At 38.7% G+C, this 20,572-nt stretch overlaps 1 protein-coding gene across 9 annotated transcripts in view; it reads right to left on the bottom strand.

The window, feature by feature from the left end:
• Nucleotides 1-320: 320 nt before the first annotated feature.
• Nucleotides 321-20,572, bottom strand: part of lmo7a (LIM domain 7a) — a 54,056-nt gene continuing 33,804 nt past the window's right edge. For 3 of the 9 annotated variants that reach the window (XM_030124664.1, XM_030124665.1, XM_030124666.1), the window contains 19 exons: nt 19,571-20,255; nt 18,518-18,784; nt 18,092-18,206; nt 16,238-16,399; nt 15,116-15,300; nt 14,948-15,011; nt 14,648-14,704; nt 12,749-12,774; nt 12,083-12,190; nt 11,022-11,108; nt 9,869-10,224; nt 9,612-9,656; nt 8,588-8,643; nt 8,251-8,409; nt 7,595-7,781; nt 6,988-7,305; nt 3,083-3,191; nt 2,549-2,651; nt 321-988 (listed from right to left, as the gene is read on the bottom strand). In XM_030124664.1, coding sequence (XP_029980524.1) covers nt 966-988; nt 2,549-2,651; nt 3,083-3,191; nt 6,988-7,305; nt 7,595-7,781; nt 8,251-8,409; nt 8,588-8,643; nt 9,612-9,656; nt 9,869-10,224; nt 11,022-11,108; nt 12,083-12,190; nt 12,749-12,774; nt 14,648-14,704; nt 14,948-15,011; nt 15,116-15,300; nt 16,238-16,399; nt 18,092-18,206; nt 18,518-18,784; nt 19,571-20,255 — 3,112 coding nt within the window. In that variant the 3' untranslated portion in view covers nt 321-965. The remainder of the gene's footprint in view (nt 989-2,548; nt 2,652-3,082; nt 3,192-6,987; nt 7,306-7,594; nt 7,782-8,250; nt 8,410-8,587; nt 8,644-9,611; nt 9,657-9,868; nt 10,225-11,021; nt 11,109-12,082; nt 12,191-12,748; nt 12,775-14,647; nt 14,705-14,947; nt 15,012-15,115; nt 15,301-16,237; nt 16,400-18,091; nt 18,207-18,517; nt 18,785-19,570; nt 20,256-20,572) is intronic. The other 6 variants (XM_030124669.1, XM_030124673.1, XM_030124668.1 and 3 more) reach the window with 6 other exon arrangements.

The raw sequence follows: 20,572 nt of genomic DNA, 5'->3' as shown, positions 1-20,572 counted from the left end.
TTGACAGAATACATTAGGAAAACTGCTTATCAAAAAGTAATCAAATGTAATGCATGCGAATTGAATGAAATATGCATGACAAATTGGCTTTGGAGCACCCTGAGCAGGCATGTCCTCTGAACCCTTGCACAAAAGCTCATTGAAATTCTTTTCATTATGACTGTGGCACTACAGAGAAACAGAGAATCAGAGGGACAGACAGAGAAAAGACGAGGATAAGGATTCCCTGATTACAACGAGAGGAAAAGCCTTGCATCATGTATGAGAATATCATTACAGTATTATGCAATTTTACTGCTGAAATAAATTCACACACGATAAGCATTTAGTCATTTTATTTACAAATGTTACTTGAATAAATTTGCCTCAATGCCGTTCAGTATGATATATTCTTCACATGGAAAACCTGTGTACAATCCATCTATCATGGATAACTTCAGATGAGTGCTTAGAAGCAGACAGTTTTTTTTAAATATATTTTTTGAAAGAATATTCTTAAATTTTTTTTCCCTGTTACAAACAAAAAGGCACATAAACATGATAAGAATACCTTGCTTGACAAACATTAATACCACAAGACTTAGCGGGGAAGAATCATGAACAAGAGACGATGATCCTGCAGGGTTCCTCAAAAACTAAAATAATCCATCTCTTTAAAATCTGTCTCTGTCTAAAATGTGTCATTAAAAAGATCTGTCTCGATAATCTTATGGACTAGTTTCATGGCTAAAACATTGAAAACCTCTTGCGCATGCAGAACCCCACTTTGCACAACTGTAATACTTAATATAACAATAAAGTAGATATTTCTTAGCAAGCTCATCGTTTTGATCACACTGTCAAAAGGAATATGCATCATATGAATGTGCATGTCCAACGTTGCAGAATGTCTGTGCTATTTGCTATGGTTTCATGGGTTGTTGTCACAAGTAGTCTCTTCATCAATTTGCTGGAGTACAGTCACATCACATAGTGGTTGGTTGGCCGGCTAAAGAAAAGAAATATCAGAATTAAACTAAAACAAACAAACAAACAAACAAACAAACAAACAAACAAAAAAAGAGAAACAAACAAAACAGCCACATTCTCTTCCCGCTGGAAAAAATCTAAATCTTACCAAGTGTATTTCTCTCATATCTAGTCAAAATATCTCATCACACTTAACCCATAAAGACTAGTAGTCACTTTTTCAGCAAAGATATTGCTAACTGAATGTAAAAACATTTGTGTCCATCCACTGTCATTGATCCAACTCCATGGGTTTTACTGGTGAATCATTGTAGAACAGGGGTGTCAAACTCATTTTCTTTCAGGGGCCACATTCAGCCCAATTTGATCTCCAGTGAGCTGGGCCAGTAAAATAATAGCATAATAGCCTATAAATAATGACAACTCCAAATTTTTTAGTGCAAAAAATAACATTAAATAATGAAACTATTTCTATCCAAAACAAAAAAGATGTGAATAACTGGAAAAAACTGAAATTTCTGAAGAAAAATAAGTACAATTTTATCAATATTATGCCTCAACTTGATTTATACATGTGCATTACAGATCAGCTCTACCAAGACACAAAATAGGCAGAATATTGTTAAAATTGCACTTATTTTTCTTTAGACATTCCAGGTTGTTCATATTTGTTCAGGTTATTGACATTTTATTGTTAAAGGATATCCGAATTTAATGTTCTTTGATATAAATAATTTTGAAAAAATTGGTGTTGCCATTATTTATAGGCATAACGTCATATTTTTTTCACATTAAACCAAGAAGAAAATTTGGAGTCATTATTTTTAGGTTATTATGCTATAATTTTTGAGTTTGATGCCCTTGACTGTTAATATCTTCAGGGTAATTTTTGCATTTTGCACTTTGTAAATTCATCTCGCGGGCCAGATTGGAACCTTTGGCGGGCCAGTTTTGGCCCCTGGGCTGCATGCTTGACACCTGTGTTGTAGAAGATGACGGTGTTTCCACGGTAACTATGGAGCCTCTGAATGTCCAAATGGGTCATATCTGATGACCATGAAAAGATGGCAAACTGCATTTTACACCAATTATTTACATGTATTGATAGGATTAATGGATCAACAGGTATTAAATAATTTAGATCGGTAGATGGTTTGTGTCACCGGTGGCTGTTTGGGTCTCTATGGGTTAAAATAAGACATTATCACCTAAAGAGTAACTTTTCAGTGAGATATAAGAACTTATTTTTAGACAATAGATCTTGAAAATCTTATTTCAAGAAATCTTACCAAGATAATTTTTACTTGTTCCATTGGCAGATTTTTTTTTGCTTGAATTAAGCAAAAAAAAATTTGAATTAAGGCAAAAAAAATCTGCCAATGGAACAAGTGAAATTTATCTTGGTAAAAATTTCTTGAGATCTATCATCTAAAAATAAATTCTTATATCTCACTGAAAAGTTACTCTTTAGGTGATTATGTCTTATTTTAAGTGTGATGAGAGATTCTGACAAGAAACGAGAAAAATACACTTGATAAGATTTAGATTTTTGCAGTGTGAAAAGCTTGATCATACTCACTTTTAAATCGCATGTAGCAGGAGTTACAGTAGAGCTGTTTATTTCGTATTCTGACTTCAGCACCAGCTTCTGATCCTCCCAGGTCTGACTTACAATCAATACACTGTGAATTGGGAAAGAAGAGTTAAAGAGCTGCATCATGAGTCAAAGGGGGCTCTGAGTGTCTTAAGCGTCTAAAGTAAACAGAGGGATCAGGACAGATCGAAGACCTTTGACAGCACGTAAACACAAAAAGGAAGGTAAAGGAATATGTGAAAATTGCACATGACAAAGACTGGTGGAGAGGATTTCAGAAACGGGTGAAGACCACAGTATGAGGACGAACCAACCAGAGTGAAACTTAGGAAGAAGGAAGCAAATTGAGGTGTTGATTAAAGTGACGATCAGGTTTTGGCACTAAGAGAAAATGCATTTAAACCATCCAGTTGTTGAGAGTCATTCGTATCAGAAAAAGAGAAGAAATCTGGAGTGATCAGGTTAGTTTTTGCAGAGGTCTGCTGAGCTGCTCCGGGTCATCAGGAGCACAACTCTCACCTTAAAGCAGCTCAAATGATAACAGAGCCCAAGGGACTCGATGATCATGGCTGCTCCCTTTCCCAGTGGGGTGTCACAGAACGTACAGATTTTCTTGCCACTCACTGACCTGGATTACAAAATGTACAGTTGGGACATGAGAGCCGAGCACACACATGCATACATACACACATGCATGTATGAATGGTTACACACACAAACATGCATTTACACTGGTATATACTATGGTTAGATATGCAAAATTAAGAGATGATGCATAATTTCACCAAAACCTATAGAATATAATCAAGTGGAAGATGCATGATCCCAGGTCATAAAAAGAAATCAAGCTGCTTGCATCAGAAGTAACATAAACAACAAATAACATAAATAACAATGTAATAAATTAGCGAAGCGCATGTCAATACAGGTGAAAGCTGACTGAAAAAATCACTAAGTATTGATTTGCGAGCTCTTACTAAGTTAAACACTGATATTGCATATTTCATTGTAATGATTGTTTTTTTTACGGTTTAATTTGACCAGCTGTCATTTGTCTGAAAAATACTCATACACGTACCAATAAAAATCCGTGGTTTCTAAAATTTCTCATGTTGTCTCTTATTTTTTTGGCATTTTTTGTCAATATTTCAATTACTTATAGATGCTGTTGCTGCAGCACGATACTATGTACAAAAAGACGTATGGGCTGTTATTTACTGTATATCTCAATGAGAAAATGATACCAAGTTGGATTTTTAAAGTGTACAGCGCTTGTCAAAAGTCTGAATGGAAACTACTATTTTAATTGTTTTCAAGACATCCATGCATGTTCCTTTGTTTGTATGTAATTAAGAGCATGAGGATTTACTTTGACCCAACAAATACATAAATGTACTGATGTGGTATAAAGTACTTAGACTTTATTTTTCATGATACGAAAATCCTCCCTTAGCAGCTATAACAGTTTTATGCACTCCAGCCAACATCAGAACAGTTCGTTCTTCAAACATTCAGCTGAAATCCTTTGCCATGCCTCTTATAAAACTTGCCAGAGGTTTTTTTTTTTGGCCAGTTGGGTATTTCTTCCTCTCCTTGAAATCCAGTTCTTCCCAGAGTAGCTCAATAGGATTTAGGTCAGGTGACTGGACAGGCCATTCTATGATTCCAGCTTTTCTTCAGTTTTCTCTCCGAGTAACTATTACAGAGTTTGGACGTATGCCTTATATACTGACCTGTACCATGGCTCAACCATAAAACTGTTCTTCATTGTTTTTCATGCAGAAATGTTCTAACTTACATTAACCTATAAATATAAAAAGATTTAGCACATTTTTCAAACATGCTGTAAACAGAAATGTGCAAAATTAACCCTATAATGCCAAACGTATCATATTTGATGCATGAGTTTTGAAGCCCTCTACATGATCAGTGTGATTTTTTTTCTTGAAAAACCTGATGTATACAATTAGATACATGCAATATATGGATAATCCACCAGAGGAGAGGAATTCATTCACCAGAGGCCTTTCCAGTGACACTACAAGATTGTCATTAATGAGGAAGGAGGCAGAACTTTGTTAATTTTGAAAAGGAATTACCAATTTGTTAGACATGTTTGTGTTATATTATGTTTTTGTTTGTTCAAAAATAATAATATTTGAGCATTGAGACCTGATATATCAAATATGATACAAAATTGAAACTCATACATGGAAACTGATACTTGGGGAAAAAAAAAAAAGAAAAAAGAACAAGTATGGTTGTTCAGAAGAACCAATTAAGGCTCCAGTTGCAAAGAACTGAAATTTTCTGTCAATGATTTAATGGTTCAGGCTTTACAGGGTTAAATGTGTTTCACCCAAAAAACTGATGAATGTTAATAGGGTTCCTACGGGTTTCTACAAAAAAATTTAAGACTATGTAAGACCTTTTTACGACTTATGTAGAAAAAGAATTTAATGCCTATTTCACAGTCATACTGGCAAAAATTTGTGACTCCTAGAATTTAGGAAAATATATTTATTTACTTCAATGCCTTGATTCCCATTGTTCCAAGTCATTCCTCACTGGGGGCTGCAAAGTTAGCGATAATTGATTCCTAATTTCAAAATAAATTGTTGGGTTGGAATTGGTGTAACTGAGTCAACTAACATTACTGTCTTTACAGTTTGGACATTTAACAGACACATTTAAATACAGCACAGCGAACAAGTTTATGGCAACATAACTCAAGACCCACCATATCAAATATAATACATTTTAAGGACTTTTTGAAGGTATTAAATGCAGATTTGTAGATTCAAGACTTTTTAAGACCCTGTGGGAACCCTGGTTAAGCATTTTACACCAATATCTATACCTTTACATACAAAACCTGGCTAAAAAAAGACCAAAACCAATATTTCATTGGACCACCCTCAACTTTGTCACTCTTGATTGTCATTGTTCCATCATTTTATGGACACATAATGTTTCTGAACCTAGACCTGAGTAATTAAAAGAACCTCAGATCAGAACACTGCCACCACAGGCTTGTACTGTGGGAACTAGGCATGATGGGTAATCACTTCATCCACCTCTGTTCTCATTCTGATACATCCATCACACTGGAACAGGGTCAATCTGGACTCACCAGACTACATGACCTTCTTTCAATTGAATCTTTATGCTCTCTATCAAACAAGAACATGTTGTAGGTTCAACATTAATCGCTGCAAAAATTATTTAATTGAAGGCTGTTACCTAAATGAAGTTACATCCTGGTGGGGGCAGTTTTTTGACCAGCCTGTGTACATGTTTGGTCAAAATAAATCTTCCTACCATTAACTTGTCTAGTTTTTTACATACAATTAAAGGAACATCTATGTGTCTCTCAAAAATGATAAAAGACTTCCTTTGACATCCTCTAGGATTCTATGTTTTTCTCCAAAAAACATCTGTGAGGAAAGAAGGGGTCCAGTTTGTTTAATAATGACATGAAATCATATTGGTGTAAATATAGTGACCGTCATTTAGAAGATACTAGACAATTAAAGTCTTATAATATCAGTGTCGGGCTGTGCAATAGAAACATGTGGTCATAAATACCAGCACAAACCAAACCAAACCAAACCAAAACAACACAACACAACACAACACAACACAACACAACACAACACAACACAACACAACACAGGTAATATCAAACAGATAACTTATAACAAAGGGCTGCATGTGCCTCTAAAACCATTTTGGGCCTGAAATGTAAGGTAATATGATGAATAAAGCTAAATAACAATATCAGATAACACATCAATTTGTTATCAGATGTGTATATTAACCCATAAAGACCCAAACAGCCACTGGCGACCAAAATGATCTACTGATGTAATACCTATTGATCCACTAATCCATCAATATCAATACATGGAAATAATTGGTGTAAAATGCAGTTTGCCATCTTTTCATGGTCGTCAGATATGACCTATTTGGACGTTCAAAGGCTACAACATTGATTCACCAGTAAAACCCATAGTTGGATAAATGACAGTGGATGGAGACACTTGGTTTAAGTTCAGTTAATGATAGATTTTACTGAAAAAGTCACTTCTTCTTCAGATTTCTCTGTTTTGATATAATAACCTTCGAATTTAGTCTGAGTTTTTATGAACATCTACATGATAAGTAAATTAAATATAGGAAAATACATAATTTACATTGAAAAACCTCAAACTAAAGAGGATAATATTATAATAAATGGTGATAACACATTGGTGATGACACAAAAGTAGCACTGGGTCTTTATGGGTTAAATTAGTATTATCCTTTGCCAACACCCCCCCTTACAATTGCACCTGGATAATGATTATACAACCCAGTATACCAGTGTGAGGTTAGAGGCAGCTTGTTGGAAGCATTAGCCAAAGCAGCATCGTCGGTTTTACCTGCTCCGCTGTTGAGGTGGATCAGACGTGGGCTCTGGGGAGGTGGTGGGTGACGGTGAAGAAAGTGATGGGGAGGGCGTTTGCCTTGACCAAGGGGATGAGGGGGTTCCCGCCCCCCCTCGCAGGGAGCCCATAGAGGATGAGGAAGGCAGAGTGGAGGAGCTGTGTCGTGCTCCTGACCAACCACCATGAAAAGAAGTGCTGCCAGAGAGGGCAGAATGAGGACGCGAGTAGTTTTGGCTATAAGAGCTACTTCTGGGTGTCCACGATGATCGCCAGGAGTTGTAGGAGGAATCCAAGTTGTCAAGAGACTCGCCTCTGCAAAGCCAACGCATGTGCCGCCCACGTTAGGTAGTTAGTAGAGGCATTAAAACTGTCTGGCTGCCAACTGCATGTGTACTATTTTTTAGTAATAATTGAATTAAATTAGCCAGAGCCAGACTGGCAGCCAGATCAATACTCTTCAGCACACAATGCAAGTCCCAGGACATTAGTAATGCCAACCACCACTGTATTAGTGAACATTATACCATAATCTTGCAACATAGATGAGAATTTCACCTTCTCTTTGAGTGTTTCAACAGCATGTGGTATATGTCGTATGTACCTGCGCATGGGGGGTATGTCTGCCTCCTTGCTGGTGATGGTGTTAGTGGAACGCTGGCGGATCCAGCTGCTGTCCGTCAGCAGCGGCGTTTTCTTTTTCATCTCATTAAGGATCTGCTGTCGCTCCAGCTCAGCCTGCGACACGGACTGCTGACCCTTCCTTTCACCCAATCCTCCGCCACCCGTCACTGCACCCAGAGTGGAAAGATAAAACAAACATTATGCAGGGTGAAATTCACATTGTATTGGAAATCAAAGCTGGAAACGGGCAGAGAAATTAGAAAACGAATGATGAACGTAGCTGTGATTATCTGGATATTGTGTTTCATAATTCTGGGGTGATTATTATGCATTGTTCTGCTGTAGCTTTGATTAGACATTTAGATGTGATTACCTTATGGGAAAATAGTTAAATTAATTGCAGCAAATTTAAAAGAAATCTCTAAATCAGGCCACATGTAATTTTCTGGTAAGATGACTGATTGATTTACCATTTGTTTTTTAGATGTTAATCAAACAGCTATAAATTCTGATTTAGTAAAATGTCATTATTGACAGATCAAACGATCAAATGGGGTCACGAGGAGACAGAATTGACTGGATTTCAAGAGGAGAGGCAGACAGGTGGAGCGTCAGAGCTTCGGGGGCCGAGCCCACCTCTCTCTGGCTCTCTGTATCTCATGGCATTGAGAATGTCTCTCCTCTCCATCTCCAGCTGGGATGCTGCCCTTTCTCTCTGGGCTTTTCTGTCACATGCACTCTTCAACTGCTCCTCCAGTAGCCAGTGAGCCATGCCACCTGGCTGGACAGATACACCTACAGCAGGGTACAGCCCACATATGCAGCAAGAGTATCGACAAGTGGGCACTGACTTATTTATGAACAACTATCATGGAGAGCATTAACTGCTTATCCAACTTCAGTTAACACATGACCTTATGTCACAAAGCAGCCAGTGATATTAACAGTCAGATAACAAATCACAAAAACTGACCTCTCCACTGAGGTTTCTCCTCTTCGTCGAGCTGGGGAGAAGATTTTGACTTGGTCCTATGAGCAAAGAAAATGCATATAATAAATATAATTACTAAAAATAAAGTGTCAAACATAAAAACCTGGGATTAAATGGTTTCATGGAGATGTTTATTTTTGTAGTCTAAGCCAGCAGGAAGCAATAATTGCCTGGACAGACACATTGACTGAATATGTGTTTGTTTATGTTGCAATGGATGCAAGAGAACACACTTAACTGATTCAAAGACACGTATCATATCACAGCAGGTGTGCACTGTAATAATACACCAATAATAATAAAACCGGTGCTTTTAGTTTTAGTTTATATACAAGAAAAGAATCTGAATTTGGCAGGATATTCTGTATGCCTGTGGTGTCTGCTTTGGGAGCTTTGGTGCAATTAAGGCAAGCAGAAACTGTTTTACCAAGATAACTGGTGCAGAGAACTGCATGAAGATCTCAGAAAAAAAAGCCGACATGGAAAAATATGAACTAATGAATATGGAAGTAAAGCACATTTAATTTAACTGAAGATCTTTTGAGCAGGCCCACAGAGACCTCTGAAGGAAAGTCAGCAAATTTTACGCGGAATTTTAAAAAAGGCAATGCAACATGTCCTTGATATTTCATGTTGCTGTGAGGTTACACTGACATAAAAAAGTAAAATAAGTTGTAGGAAAAGTAGGAAATTTCCACCTGAAGCCAAACAATGCGCCTTTTGATAACATGAGTAAAAGTGAGAGAAAGGCAAAAGAGTTTGCATTTCCAGAATTTCTGAAAAAAGTGATTATTATGTTAAATGGAGGTTTTCTGACACATACTGAGCGAAAAAAGAGGAATCCTTCATATTATTTTTGCCCTGTCACTGCAAAAATCTATGAAAAAAATCTGCAGATTCCAATCGTGCCTGTTTATTAGTTTGATTAGTACATTACATAAAAAGAGTTTAGCTGCATAAACATATGCAGTGTGACAAATGCATTCACAGTCCCACCTGTACTAACCTGTCTGAAAAGGACAGTGGAGGCTGGACATAGGAGCCCCCAGTCCTTTGGTGAAAGGCACAGAGATGGGACAAGGGTTACATCACAGAGGTGGAGGACAAAGCACATGCAGACACGTTAGTTACATGTATGTTAATGCACAGACTAAAGGGCAGGTTATGCTCAACATTTAATGGGTTATTATTTGCATGACTGATGGGTGAAGGAGACAAAAAACATGTAGAGGACAAAACAGGAGGAGCAGGTCCTGCACTGACCACTGCTGCTGCTCCAACGCTCTCTCCCTGTCTCTGCGCTGCTGCTCTGCTGCCTCCTGCCGCCTCCTCTCCTCCTCCCTCTCCTCCTCTCTCCTTTGCCATCTCAGCTCTTCCTCCTCTCTCTTCTTCCTCTCCTCCTCCTCCTGCTTTTCTCTCCTCTTTCTCTCCTCTTGCAGACGCTGAAGCTCTCGCTCCTCCTCCTCCCTCTTCCTCCTCTCCTCTGCCTGCCTTTGGCGCTCCTGCTCCTCCTTTCGGTTTCTCTCTTCCTCTTCCCACAGAGGAGGTGTGGGTTGGCTCTTGGGTGAGAGAGGAGAGTGTGGGCTGACACTGTGGCTGTTCACCTCCAGGCTCCCTGGCTGCCAAACAGAAGAAAGGAGAGGGAAGAGGAAGTAAAGACAAGCACATGATGGCATTAAGCATTATGACCTTTATTAACCTCCTGGAGATTGTAATTAAGCAACTTAGCACATCCCCTGAGGTGACAAATCAGCAAGTGTTGAAATTTCAGTGGGAGTTTTTGTTGCAAAACAATGGATTGAAAAACAGAAAGTAATCATACATGCTGTTTGTGGATGTCCACATGACTAAACATTGTTCTGCTTTCACTTTGACTCAGTGCTTTATGAGAAATGAGAAATAAGCTGGGGTATCAGTGCCCCACCACATAAATTATTATGTAATTATAGTGCATAAACTTGCATACATTTACACCGGGAATTTCCAAACCCTTTCAGCTTGAACATAAAAAGAGACTCCAGCCTCATTTAACATCTATATTTACAGAGTAGAGAGAAAGAATTGGAATCATATGCATTTACCACTTCATTGTAAAAATACATTGCAGCAGTTATTATGGCATTGTAATGATAAGTTTCTCACCACCTCATAAAATATTGTGCACACGTAGGATGAAAAATTTGCACTGAACACTTAAACGAACAAGCTCCTTTGCATTTCTCCCTTATCTCTCAGTTTTCCATTTCCTGTGTGAGAACCCTCTTCTTCTATTATCCAATTAGGAAAATTAATTCATGCGCCATATCATAGTTAACTGTTTTACCCTGACAACTGGTGACTCAGTAAAAGTATTTTAGGAAAGTCTGATTTGCAGCTTTCATAGAAAGGGTTATTCTAATGAATGTAGTTTTGTTACCTCCTGTTGGTCTACAGATGTGGCTATTTCCTTCTGAGCCTTGAGCCATTCTTCCTGCAGTTTCTCCTGGTCACGCTTATATTTTTCCTGGGTGAAAAATTAAAGAGAGAGGTCATAGGTCAGATAATTTGACAATATGCAGAGATTCAGTAGCACACACATTGCATTTTCATAAATAGAGAAAAATTCTGCATTTTCAGTATAAGATATTGTGAAGTGGATAGGTAAAAATACAAAATAGAAAAAAAAAAAAAAAAAGAAAAAATCTATTATATCTGCATAATTTGCAAATGTTTTCATCTTCAAACTTACCTACTGTAAATGTTATCTAACATCCTAAAAACTGTTAAACCTAGAGAAGTCTGCCCAAAGCACCGAGCCTCTCTGGCACACCATTAAAACAGGTCGTTTATTCAGAAGGGAATAAAACTGGAGGAGAAAAAGCCTCCCCGGCTACATCAGTGCTGTGCTTGGACACCTTTGATCTCCATCCAGAAATAGACCCTCAGAAATGTTTTGACAAGATTCAACTACATTTAAGTTGCGTACGCGTCAGACGCATGTCTTGGAGCTGCCTGAATGCTGCGTTAAGTTGTCTGTTTTGAGTCCATTAGAGGCAATCTCTGTTGACTGTGAAGACTCACAAACTTGTCATTTCAGCTCTCTGTGCCTCGTCTTATTGTCAAATGGGACGCTGAAAGGATTTCAAAGGATTATTTCAGATCAAGTACATTGTTTCATGTGGCATTTTGACTTCTATTGTGTTCTACATACACAACTGCCAGTACAACAGAGACAGTGAGCTGAAACTAATTTATTTTTCAAAAGCATCGATGCCAAATTCTATTTTCCACTAAAGACCTGGTCAAGAAGGCAAAAACAAACAATACAACAATATTTACACACAGCCAAGGAAGCAGACATGATGATAAATCTACAAAAATGCAGGTTAATGTATTCTAGTATATGCAATATTATTTGTAGTAATTTTAATTTCACCTCCCATCAGTGCTATATACTGCATACTCTGCAAATTACTGCAGCAGTGTGCCTTTATATACCTGTAGGAGGCGCTCCTGCTCCTTTTGCCATTTCTCTTGTCTTTTACGCTCCTCCTCTGGGTCCCAAGACCAGCGGCTGGAAGATGGAGTTATTGAAGGAACAGGTATCTGGAGAAGGCAGAAAAACTTTAATATGTGAGCTCATGCTTGTACTTTCATACTTTACTTTTGTACTTTTATATACTACTAAAAAGTCACCAGATAAATATTAATCATGCTTTCCTAACATTTTGATTTTATTCATGCTCTTTTAAAGTACAGCTAACCTGAAATTGAAAACTGACAAGATGATATTCAGTCAGGTAAGGTCAGTTCCATTTGCACAGCCCAATATGACAAATTTCTCGGACTACCATGTGGAATTGACTGTCATCATTTGTAGAACATCCATTAGCCTTGGCCTAAGACTGTGATATTTCAGTTCTCTATTTTCAAAGATACCGTAAAAGCTCCCTGCAATCATGAGTAATTGACCGACTAAGAGGTTTATGAAGCAGAGTGGACCAGCCTCTGAAGAGAAGCACCTATAGAGTCCATTTGAGCAGCTCAATAATAAGCCAGGACTTCATAATAAATGTTGTATCTGCTTTCAAAGATGTTGTCATGCTAGAGGAGCAAACACAAAAGAGATATAACTGCCCTTTGTGCACTGATAATACTACTCACATCTGGCATTGCAGGATCCGATCCTCCTTGAAGAGAAAGAAAATAAGCCAGTCAATACTAGTGACATGCACGGGCAAAGGAACATGACGTAAATGTTCCAGTTCTCCTTGAGGCCATATGAACACAAAATTGACAGACTTATTAAAGTTTCACCCTGATTTTTAAGTCAAGTATGAAAATGACATTTAAAACCACAACAATAATAAGACTTTTCAACAAGCCTTGGGTGAAAAAGGTCAAATTTCACACAGTAAGACTTATTGATTCTCTCCATTCAAGATCACCCAGTAGTTGACATTGCATTGGATGATAGCAGAATAGTTCTGAATAAGAAAATCAATAAACTGATCGTGAAGAAAACTAGATTAAACTAAATGCAAGACAAACACACACACTTCAGCAGCATGCATAAGATGCACACCAGAACAGCACAGGCAGTTTAAAAAGACACATCAATATGTGCATGCCAGGAGAGCAACAGGAATGCTTTTAACATCATGCGCAGCAAAGTGAAAAGTGTAACCATGTGTTAAATCTGGACACTGGTCAAAAAATACCACAAACACAAGATGATTCAATACCAGCATTTGTGGTGGACACTGGCATAGTGTCAGTGACATGCTGTACAACCTTTGGAGTTTAATATATTGATTTTCTTTTTATATTCCGCTATATTTTTTCTTCCATGAATACTCTTGACCTTAAAAGGTTACTTTGGACTAGTCTGTATCTAAAGTCAGGTAGTCAGCAATAGTGAGTACAGTATATTAACTATAGCAAATGTCCAAACAGCTTGGAGAAGCATATAGAAGTCCTGACAGGAATGTTCAGCAATGTACTGCTGTGGACAGGGGCAGCAGCAAAATATATTTTAGCCAACTAAAAATGGCCCACATAGAAAAAGGAATCAATATCAGTTTGAGTATACATTATATTTAGTGTTTTCTTGCTGAAAAACAGTCCTTTCTGACAGGGAACTGCAGCTACTACATTGCGTTCTTAAAAGCCACCAGACACCATGATAAAACAGTAATTTTCAAATACAAAACATTGGATTAGCTGCCTCAGTTAGTGTTGCTTGATGCAGCGTTAGACCTCAACCTTCCATGTTCTGAAGTAAAATTGCTGTTTTTGTCAATGAGTCTGGACCTCGGGGCTTTACTTCTGTATCACAAAAATATGTTGAACTCAATGCAAAGCAGTGAAAGTATTCCAAATTTAGCGTTAAGTTAAACTGTTTGATTTTGACTTTTTATGGGTAAGTAAATTACCACCATCTATATCAGGTAATGCACAGACTATAGATACAAACCCAGTTAAAAAAATCCAAACTAACCCTTTAATGTCAAGAACTTCTCAGGGATTTCATAATGAATTCATTTTTAGTCTTCATAAAAAGTAATTAAACATGTTTTCTTGATTGAGGAAGATATTTGGCAGGGAATAATCCTGTAATGTTCTCCAAAGTTACACAGCACAAAACTCTTTGTTCAAACAGCATGTCAGTGTCTCAGGTTCTACCAAGCAAAGGTGAGGAGGTCACTGCACACTCAACCCTGTTTACCACAGAGGTAGACCAGCGCACTGACACTGGACGCTGAGCCGCCTAAGGGAGGAAGGGGCACAGCGAAAGGGTTAAGCTTTGGCACCAGACAAAAACATAGCCCCCAAAATGGAGCCATGGAGGATTCGTTTCAGTCTTGGGAACTCATAATCAGCTGATAATCACTTTTCAATTGAACATGAGTCCCATAACAGACATGCATAGCAGACAATTAAATTCCTTGGAAATCTGAGGAGTTCGGAGAGACAAAAGCACAGAGAACCCAGCCACCACATTAAACAAGGAGGAATTATTATTATTTAGAGCCCCCACCCACTTCAGCCTTTGCTTTTTACCTTGCTCAAAAAACTCTGACCTCCGTTTTAAGTTTTTCAAAGATATGGGTTCTGACTCTACATGAAAAATGGAAAACAGAATATGGTGAGAGGAAATAAAGAGATATCTCCTAATATTACTACACATCAGATTAACTATACTTTAAATTGAATACGTAATAATTTTGTTCTGCAATACAGTAAATGTCCAATAATATCATTATATTTTAATGTTAAGCTAGAAAGTTTCACCCCAAAACATTTCTGTGTCAGGTAGGATCAATTTTGTAACCTTTTTTGACTGAGTGCTTTGCTCTTTACCTTTGTTCCTCATTGTCACCGACTCCTCACGGAAACTGCCAATAACTCCGTTTGAAGCCACATCCTGCAGAGAGACACAGTGGGGTGGACACTCATTAAAAAGGCTCTGGACCGACAACTACATTGAAATCAAACCTCAGATGACTTGAGTGGTCCTGGGTGACTTACGATGAGTGGATGGGTGGCAGCTTCTTTGGCTGGTATCGTTTCAGTAGAAAAACATGAAGTGAAATCCAGGTTGGAGCTGACAGTGTTTGTGTCTGCAGGACCTAGAAGTATTGGATGATCCGTACTGGTCAGATTGATGGTCTTATGTCTTTTAAAAGGCAGGGAAGGTTGATCTCTGTCCCAGTCTGCATGCAGACAATGCAATGGCAAAAGATAGGATGCACATATGCATATGCACATGAAGTCACATGTTTGTGTGTGCATGAAGGTATTAAATAGTACAGTAGTTCTGTATATATCAACATCAACATTGATATAACATTGCATTTTACATGAACACCACTATAAAGCAGGGGACAAGGTTATGGTGTTATTACAGGGACTAACGGGGGTAACAGAGAAACCACCTTCCCCAGCCATGCACCCTATTAAAGCTTCCAAAAAACACACACAGTGTTACTAACAGGCTCACAACCACTCATATTAACTAAGATATTTTAACAAGTACTGTGTGTTAGTTCAAGTGAGCTACACTGGGTGGTTTATTGTTTTTGTAAGGTGAGATTGACGTAACTGGAACAAGTAAGCCTGTTATACTAACACTGCGAAACAACACACTTGCACTCAGGAAATATAGACCTGAGCTGGGTTAGTTCTCACAAGGAAAACACTGTATGGGTACAAAGAAGTGAGCTGAGTGCTGAAGAGTGCTGACTGTACAGAAAATGCACAAAAAAGAAAGAAAAAAAATTAAACAACCAGAAGAAATAAAAATAGTATGAGAAAAATACCGAAAAACAGGGCACAAAAATGCATATATGGAAACAAAAGTAGGAATAAAACCCACTGAGGTCAAAGCCGTAACCGTCTTCCCTTGACAAAACAGAAAAACAGTTACCAAACCTTCACCGTTTAGCTGTCATGAGATCATTCATGGATGATTTCACAATAGTTTACGGACCAATTTAAAGTGTCAGAACTGTTTAGCAATGCAAGCAGAATAAGCAGTGTTGTCAGTCCAGGAATGTGAACCTTAGAGTGTTTCAGCTGTTTCATTCCCATTCAATCTCCTGCTTCCACACAGATGAAAACATGCACACACACAGGCTTCAGATGACTCACTGTTCTTGCCATGACGGCGTATATCCATAACCAGACTCCCCTCCTGCAGAGCCTCCCCCATGCGGTTTTTCCAGTCGGTGTAGCTCATGTCTGCCACCTGGTGCCTGTTCACAGTCAGAACCTCATCCCCGATCTGAAGCTGGCACATCTCAGCTGGGCTGCCTGTGCACGACAGATGAGAAGGTCATTAAACAGGGGTGAAGAACCTCTGTCCCCTGGGGCGGTGTGGCAGGTTATCACATCATCTTTAACTCACAAGAGCACAGAGGAACTGCATAGACAAGTCAGCAACTGTTACATCAGCATTTTATTTACAATTACACCGATTAAGGTCAAAAAATCTCAAAATGACAACAGAAAAAGAATTGGAAAGATTATTTCTTGACTAATGTGGAACTAGGACATTTTTCAGTTAAAGGAACCAGCAGTACAAACTGACAAAATGTTTTCTTTGTGGTTCATTAATACACAAGAAGTATGGATGAAGTGTAGATGCAGTTTTAGTTTAAGTCAATGAACATTAATAAACATGAGTACTTGGGGCCATCACGTCAAGGCTCCAGATTTAGCTACACAGACTAATTTTAAAGTCTCTGGCTGGTTGATACCATATGAAAACATGATGTGTGCAAGCACATAAAAATGTCCAATTAGTGCATTAACTCAAAACACAAAAAATAAAACATACAAACAAAAAAACACTGAACTATTTGGGGCCTGGCTTTTTAGGAACCATCTTTTCAGGATATCTTCAAGAAAATACAGAAGAAAAGAAGCTGCTACAACTTTTATGAGAATCATAGCACTAAAATATACGACATACCATCACATGAAAATGAGGAATATCTCAGTTGAAAGAGAGGCTCAGGCCCAGCAGATCTGACCCATATAGATGCTGCCCTACATAGGTCTGGCATTGCCACTGCAATGGGCTGGGAAACCTGCTGACAGCTAACCAGCAGGGCCTGACAGTAAAATATAACAGAGCCAGTGCACTAGCTTCCAGTATAACCACTGTAAAGTCTGTTTGTACAGCTTTATAGTCAGCTTTAGTGAAGGTTAGCTATTACTGTTGCCTGTTTGTTGTTTTTCCACTGGTCTTAAACCACCCTGAATTTGCAGTTTCCAGCTAACAGTGTTTCTGACATGCAGAGATCTACAGTTATTTCACTTTGTCTTCCAAAATAAATACAATTTCAAACTGTCTGTATAATTAAAATGGCTTTGCTAGAGTTATTTCTACAGTCATGGTTTTTCTTTTGACACTGTTTATTAGCGTCTGTACAAAATACTTACAATTCAAGCTGTAGTAGAAGCCATTTACAATCAGTGCATGACTGTTTTTTTAATGTCTGTATACAGAAATTCCATAATTGCCTTTTGGCCTTCTATAATTCAAGTGGCCTCCGAGGACATGAGGCTTCTGTATCTACTCCTTGCCTTTGTATACAGACTAAATATATGACATGCTTCAGATTGGAATTAATCATAGGTGTTTTCAAATTGGTAGTGGAGAAATATATGGATGAAACCTGTAATTACAGATTGCTGATCAAATTCCATCAGACACGACCTGGAAGTGATGCTATTTCATTCTATTGCTCAATTATGATGCTGGACAGGGAAGCTCAGACAACTGGTTTCACTTTTCCATAACAGCATTAAATGAGGTCAGGTCATCTATCATTCTTGACCAAAATGTAATCATGTATTGTCACACTCTTCAGGAACTCAAAAAAAAAAAAAAAAAAAAAAAAAAAATCAAGGTGATTTGTCAAAAAAAACAAAAAAAAAACAAATAAACACTGCTAAAGACACACTGCCCTGGGTAGAGGAAACAGAGGCTGTGGTTACCTGGCTGAATGGATGTGACACGAGCCCCTGTTGAGTCCCAAGCTGCCTGGAAACCAAAGTCTCTGCTGCTGTTGGGCTTTTGGTTTAGGCTAATCCGCATCTCACAGTAATTCTCCTGGAACCCAAACACAGGTGAGGAAAGATCAACCACAACTCCTCAAATAGACAAAAAACAGTCTTTAGTATACAAACAGGGTAGAGGCTTTTCAACATGTCTGATTTTTCAGCAAATAAAGAAAACCTTGTGTTAAAGATTTAGGGCTGTTTACTAAAACTGTCAAATCTGTTAATCTTACCTGTATTTTTTATGAGATGAGTTTTACAAAAAATTTAAATTAAGCTCACCACATCAGTCACCTTTCAATTATATTCCATTTTGCATGTAATTTGGGTACCAAATACATGGATACATTTTTACTGCGATACCTGAATAGCATCTTTAACAGGAGCAGGACTGACTGGAGCTTCACTCTTGACCTGAGCGGGGGCAGGAGGTGATTTGCTCTGAGTAGAGGTGACGCTTTTCTGCGTGGTCTGTTCCTCTTGATTGTCTTCATCTTCACTGCTGTGGACAGAGCTCGACTGTGACTGAGCCTCATCCTCAGACGTCATGAACTGGTGATAACGGCTTGGCACTGATGATTTCTTAGATGTGTCAAGATCACCATTGACACGCTTCTGAGAGTCATCCATCTGTGCAAGCAGAGATGAATTTACGATAAGAGAAAATAAGGAAAATGGCTTGAAAAGCGTAAGGATATCTTCAAAATAGGGATGGGAGTAAGTCATAATACTATCATGATACATTCCCCAAGATAATGATGTGACTCTTGGTACATAACATGAAAATCATCTGTGTAATCAAAGACCAAAAAATACTCCTAAAGAAGCAGAAACAGCAAATTTATCTACTCCATAATATCAGTTTCACAAAAATTGACAACTGAGATGAAGCAATGTACAAAAAAATGGAACCAAAAATGACTGTAACTTCCATGTGCATGTGAGTCATACCTGTATATTGATCAGGTATCATAAATTGAAGTAATACCATATACTTCTATATTGATTTTGTCACACCCTTATTACATAATTACAAAATAACAGTAAAATGGGGGTAAGTCATCTGTTAAAATGGCTGTTGATAGTAAACATTAAAATGTTTCCAGAGTTTATAGACTTGTTTACAGGTTACTCGCCTGAAGTCCGTACTATGTTTACATGACTACAACAGTAATGAATGAGACAGAGGCTGATAATAGCAGCTCTGGTGGCTGCGTTAGTAAATAAAAAACTTCATCTATTATTCACACAGTAATCAGATCAGATTCTTTGATAACTCTGATGCATTCAAAACAAATAATACTGTACTTCATGAACAAAGCAAGTTAAACCCTGACTCATTCTGCCCTTACATGTCCTTCATCTCTTTGCGCTGCACTACATGTCGTGTTTAGCTTTAAGTCATCCAGTACTCACTGTAACGGCCCGGGGAAGGGAGGATATGCGGGAGGGCTGGGTCCCGAAGGGCCTTGGCGTGACAACTGAGGTTAGACGTGCGCTATCCGATCTCTGGTAGCTCCTTGGGAGGGAGGCGGAAACCCGAGACACCACAGGAGGCTTGGGTTCCATTGAGCTGAGCTGTGGTTGTTTGTACAGTGAACCAGAGGGGGGGGTCTCTACCACAGTTTGTGTGCCCGACAATGGGCCCTTTGGCTCAGGCGCCTTCTGAATAGAGTTAAGAGAGGAGGCAGTGGTTGATGTCTCCTCTGTTTTGACTGTGCTGGTTTGTTCCGAGACTGAACTCCTCTGCAAGGGTGCAGCTGTCTGAGATGGGATGTACTGGTCGGAGCGACTCCTGGTTGGAGTGATAGTGGTGGTCGTGGTGTCACTGCCTGCAGGACTGTCCACTGGTTCAACTTCCTTTGAGGTGGGAGGAGAAGCAGCCCTGCCAGTAGCTGGAGAAGCAGCCGGTGGTTCGTCCTCTTTCAAAGAAGGTTCAGAGACATAAGAGGAGTTGTAGGGAGTGTCAATAGTGTAGCTTCTAGAAGGGAAGGTTCGGATAGTTGGGGAAGTGGCTGGTTTCTGAAACACGTCCTCGTCGTCATCCAAGAAAGACAAAGATCCAATACGGCTGCCTATGCTGCTCCTTCCTCTGTGTTCTCTAAAGAACAGACAGAGTAGAAGACAATCGATGGGATAAAGCGATATTTAGAAAACAGGGGACAGTGATGGGCAAAATAAAAGCAGAGAAAGGAAAGAACAGCATTTGAAGGAGATGAAGGGGGAATAGTACAAAGAGTTGGGGAGACCAAAAGTGAAATAAAGGGAAAGTAAGTGACAAAGAGGAGAGCAGAAAGAAGAGCACAGGTTGAAAAGAAGAGGGTAGAGGGAGGTGGGGCAAGAATGGAGAGGCAGGTTGTGAGCCCTGATTAGATTACACTTTCACACTGACTAAAACCACAATTGCAGTCTTCTCAT

Source organism: Sphaeramia orbicularis, chromosome 21 (assembly GCF_902148855.1).
Source record: "Sphaeramia orbicularis chromosome 21, fSphaOr1.1, whole genome shotgun sequence".
NCBI lineage: Eukaryota > Metazoa > Chordata > Actinopteri > Kurtiformes > Apogonidae > Sphaeramia > Sphaeramia orbicularis.
This window is presented reverse-complemented; position numbering and strand designations above follow the sequence as displayed.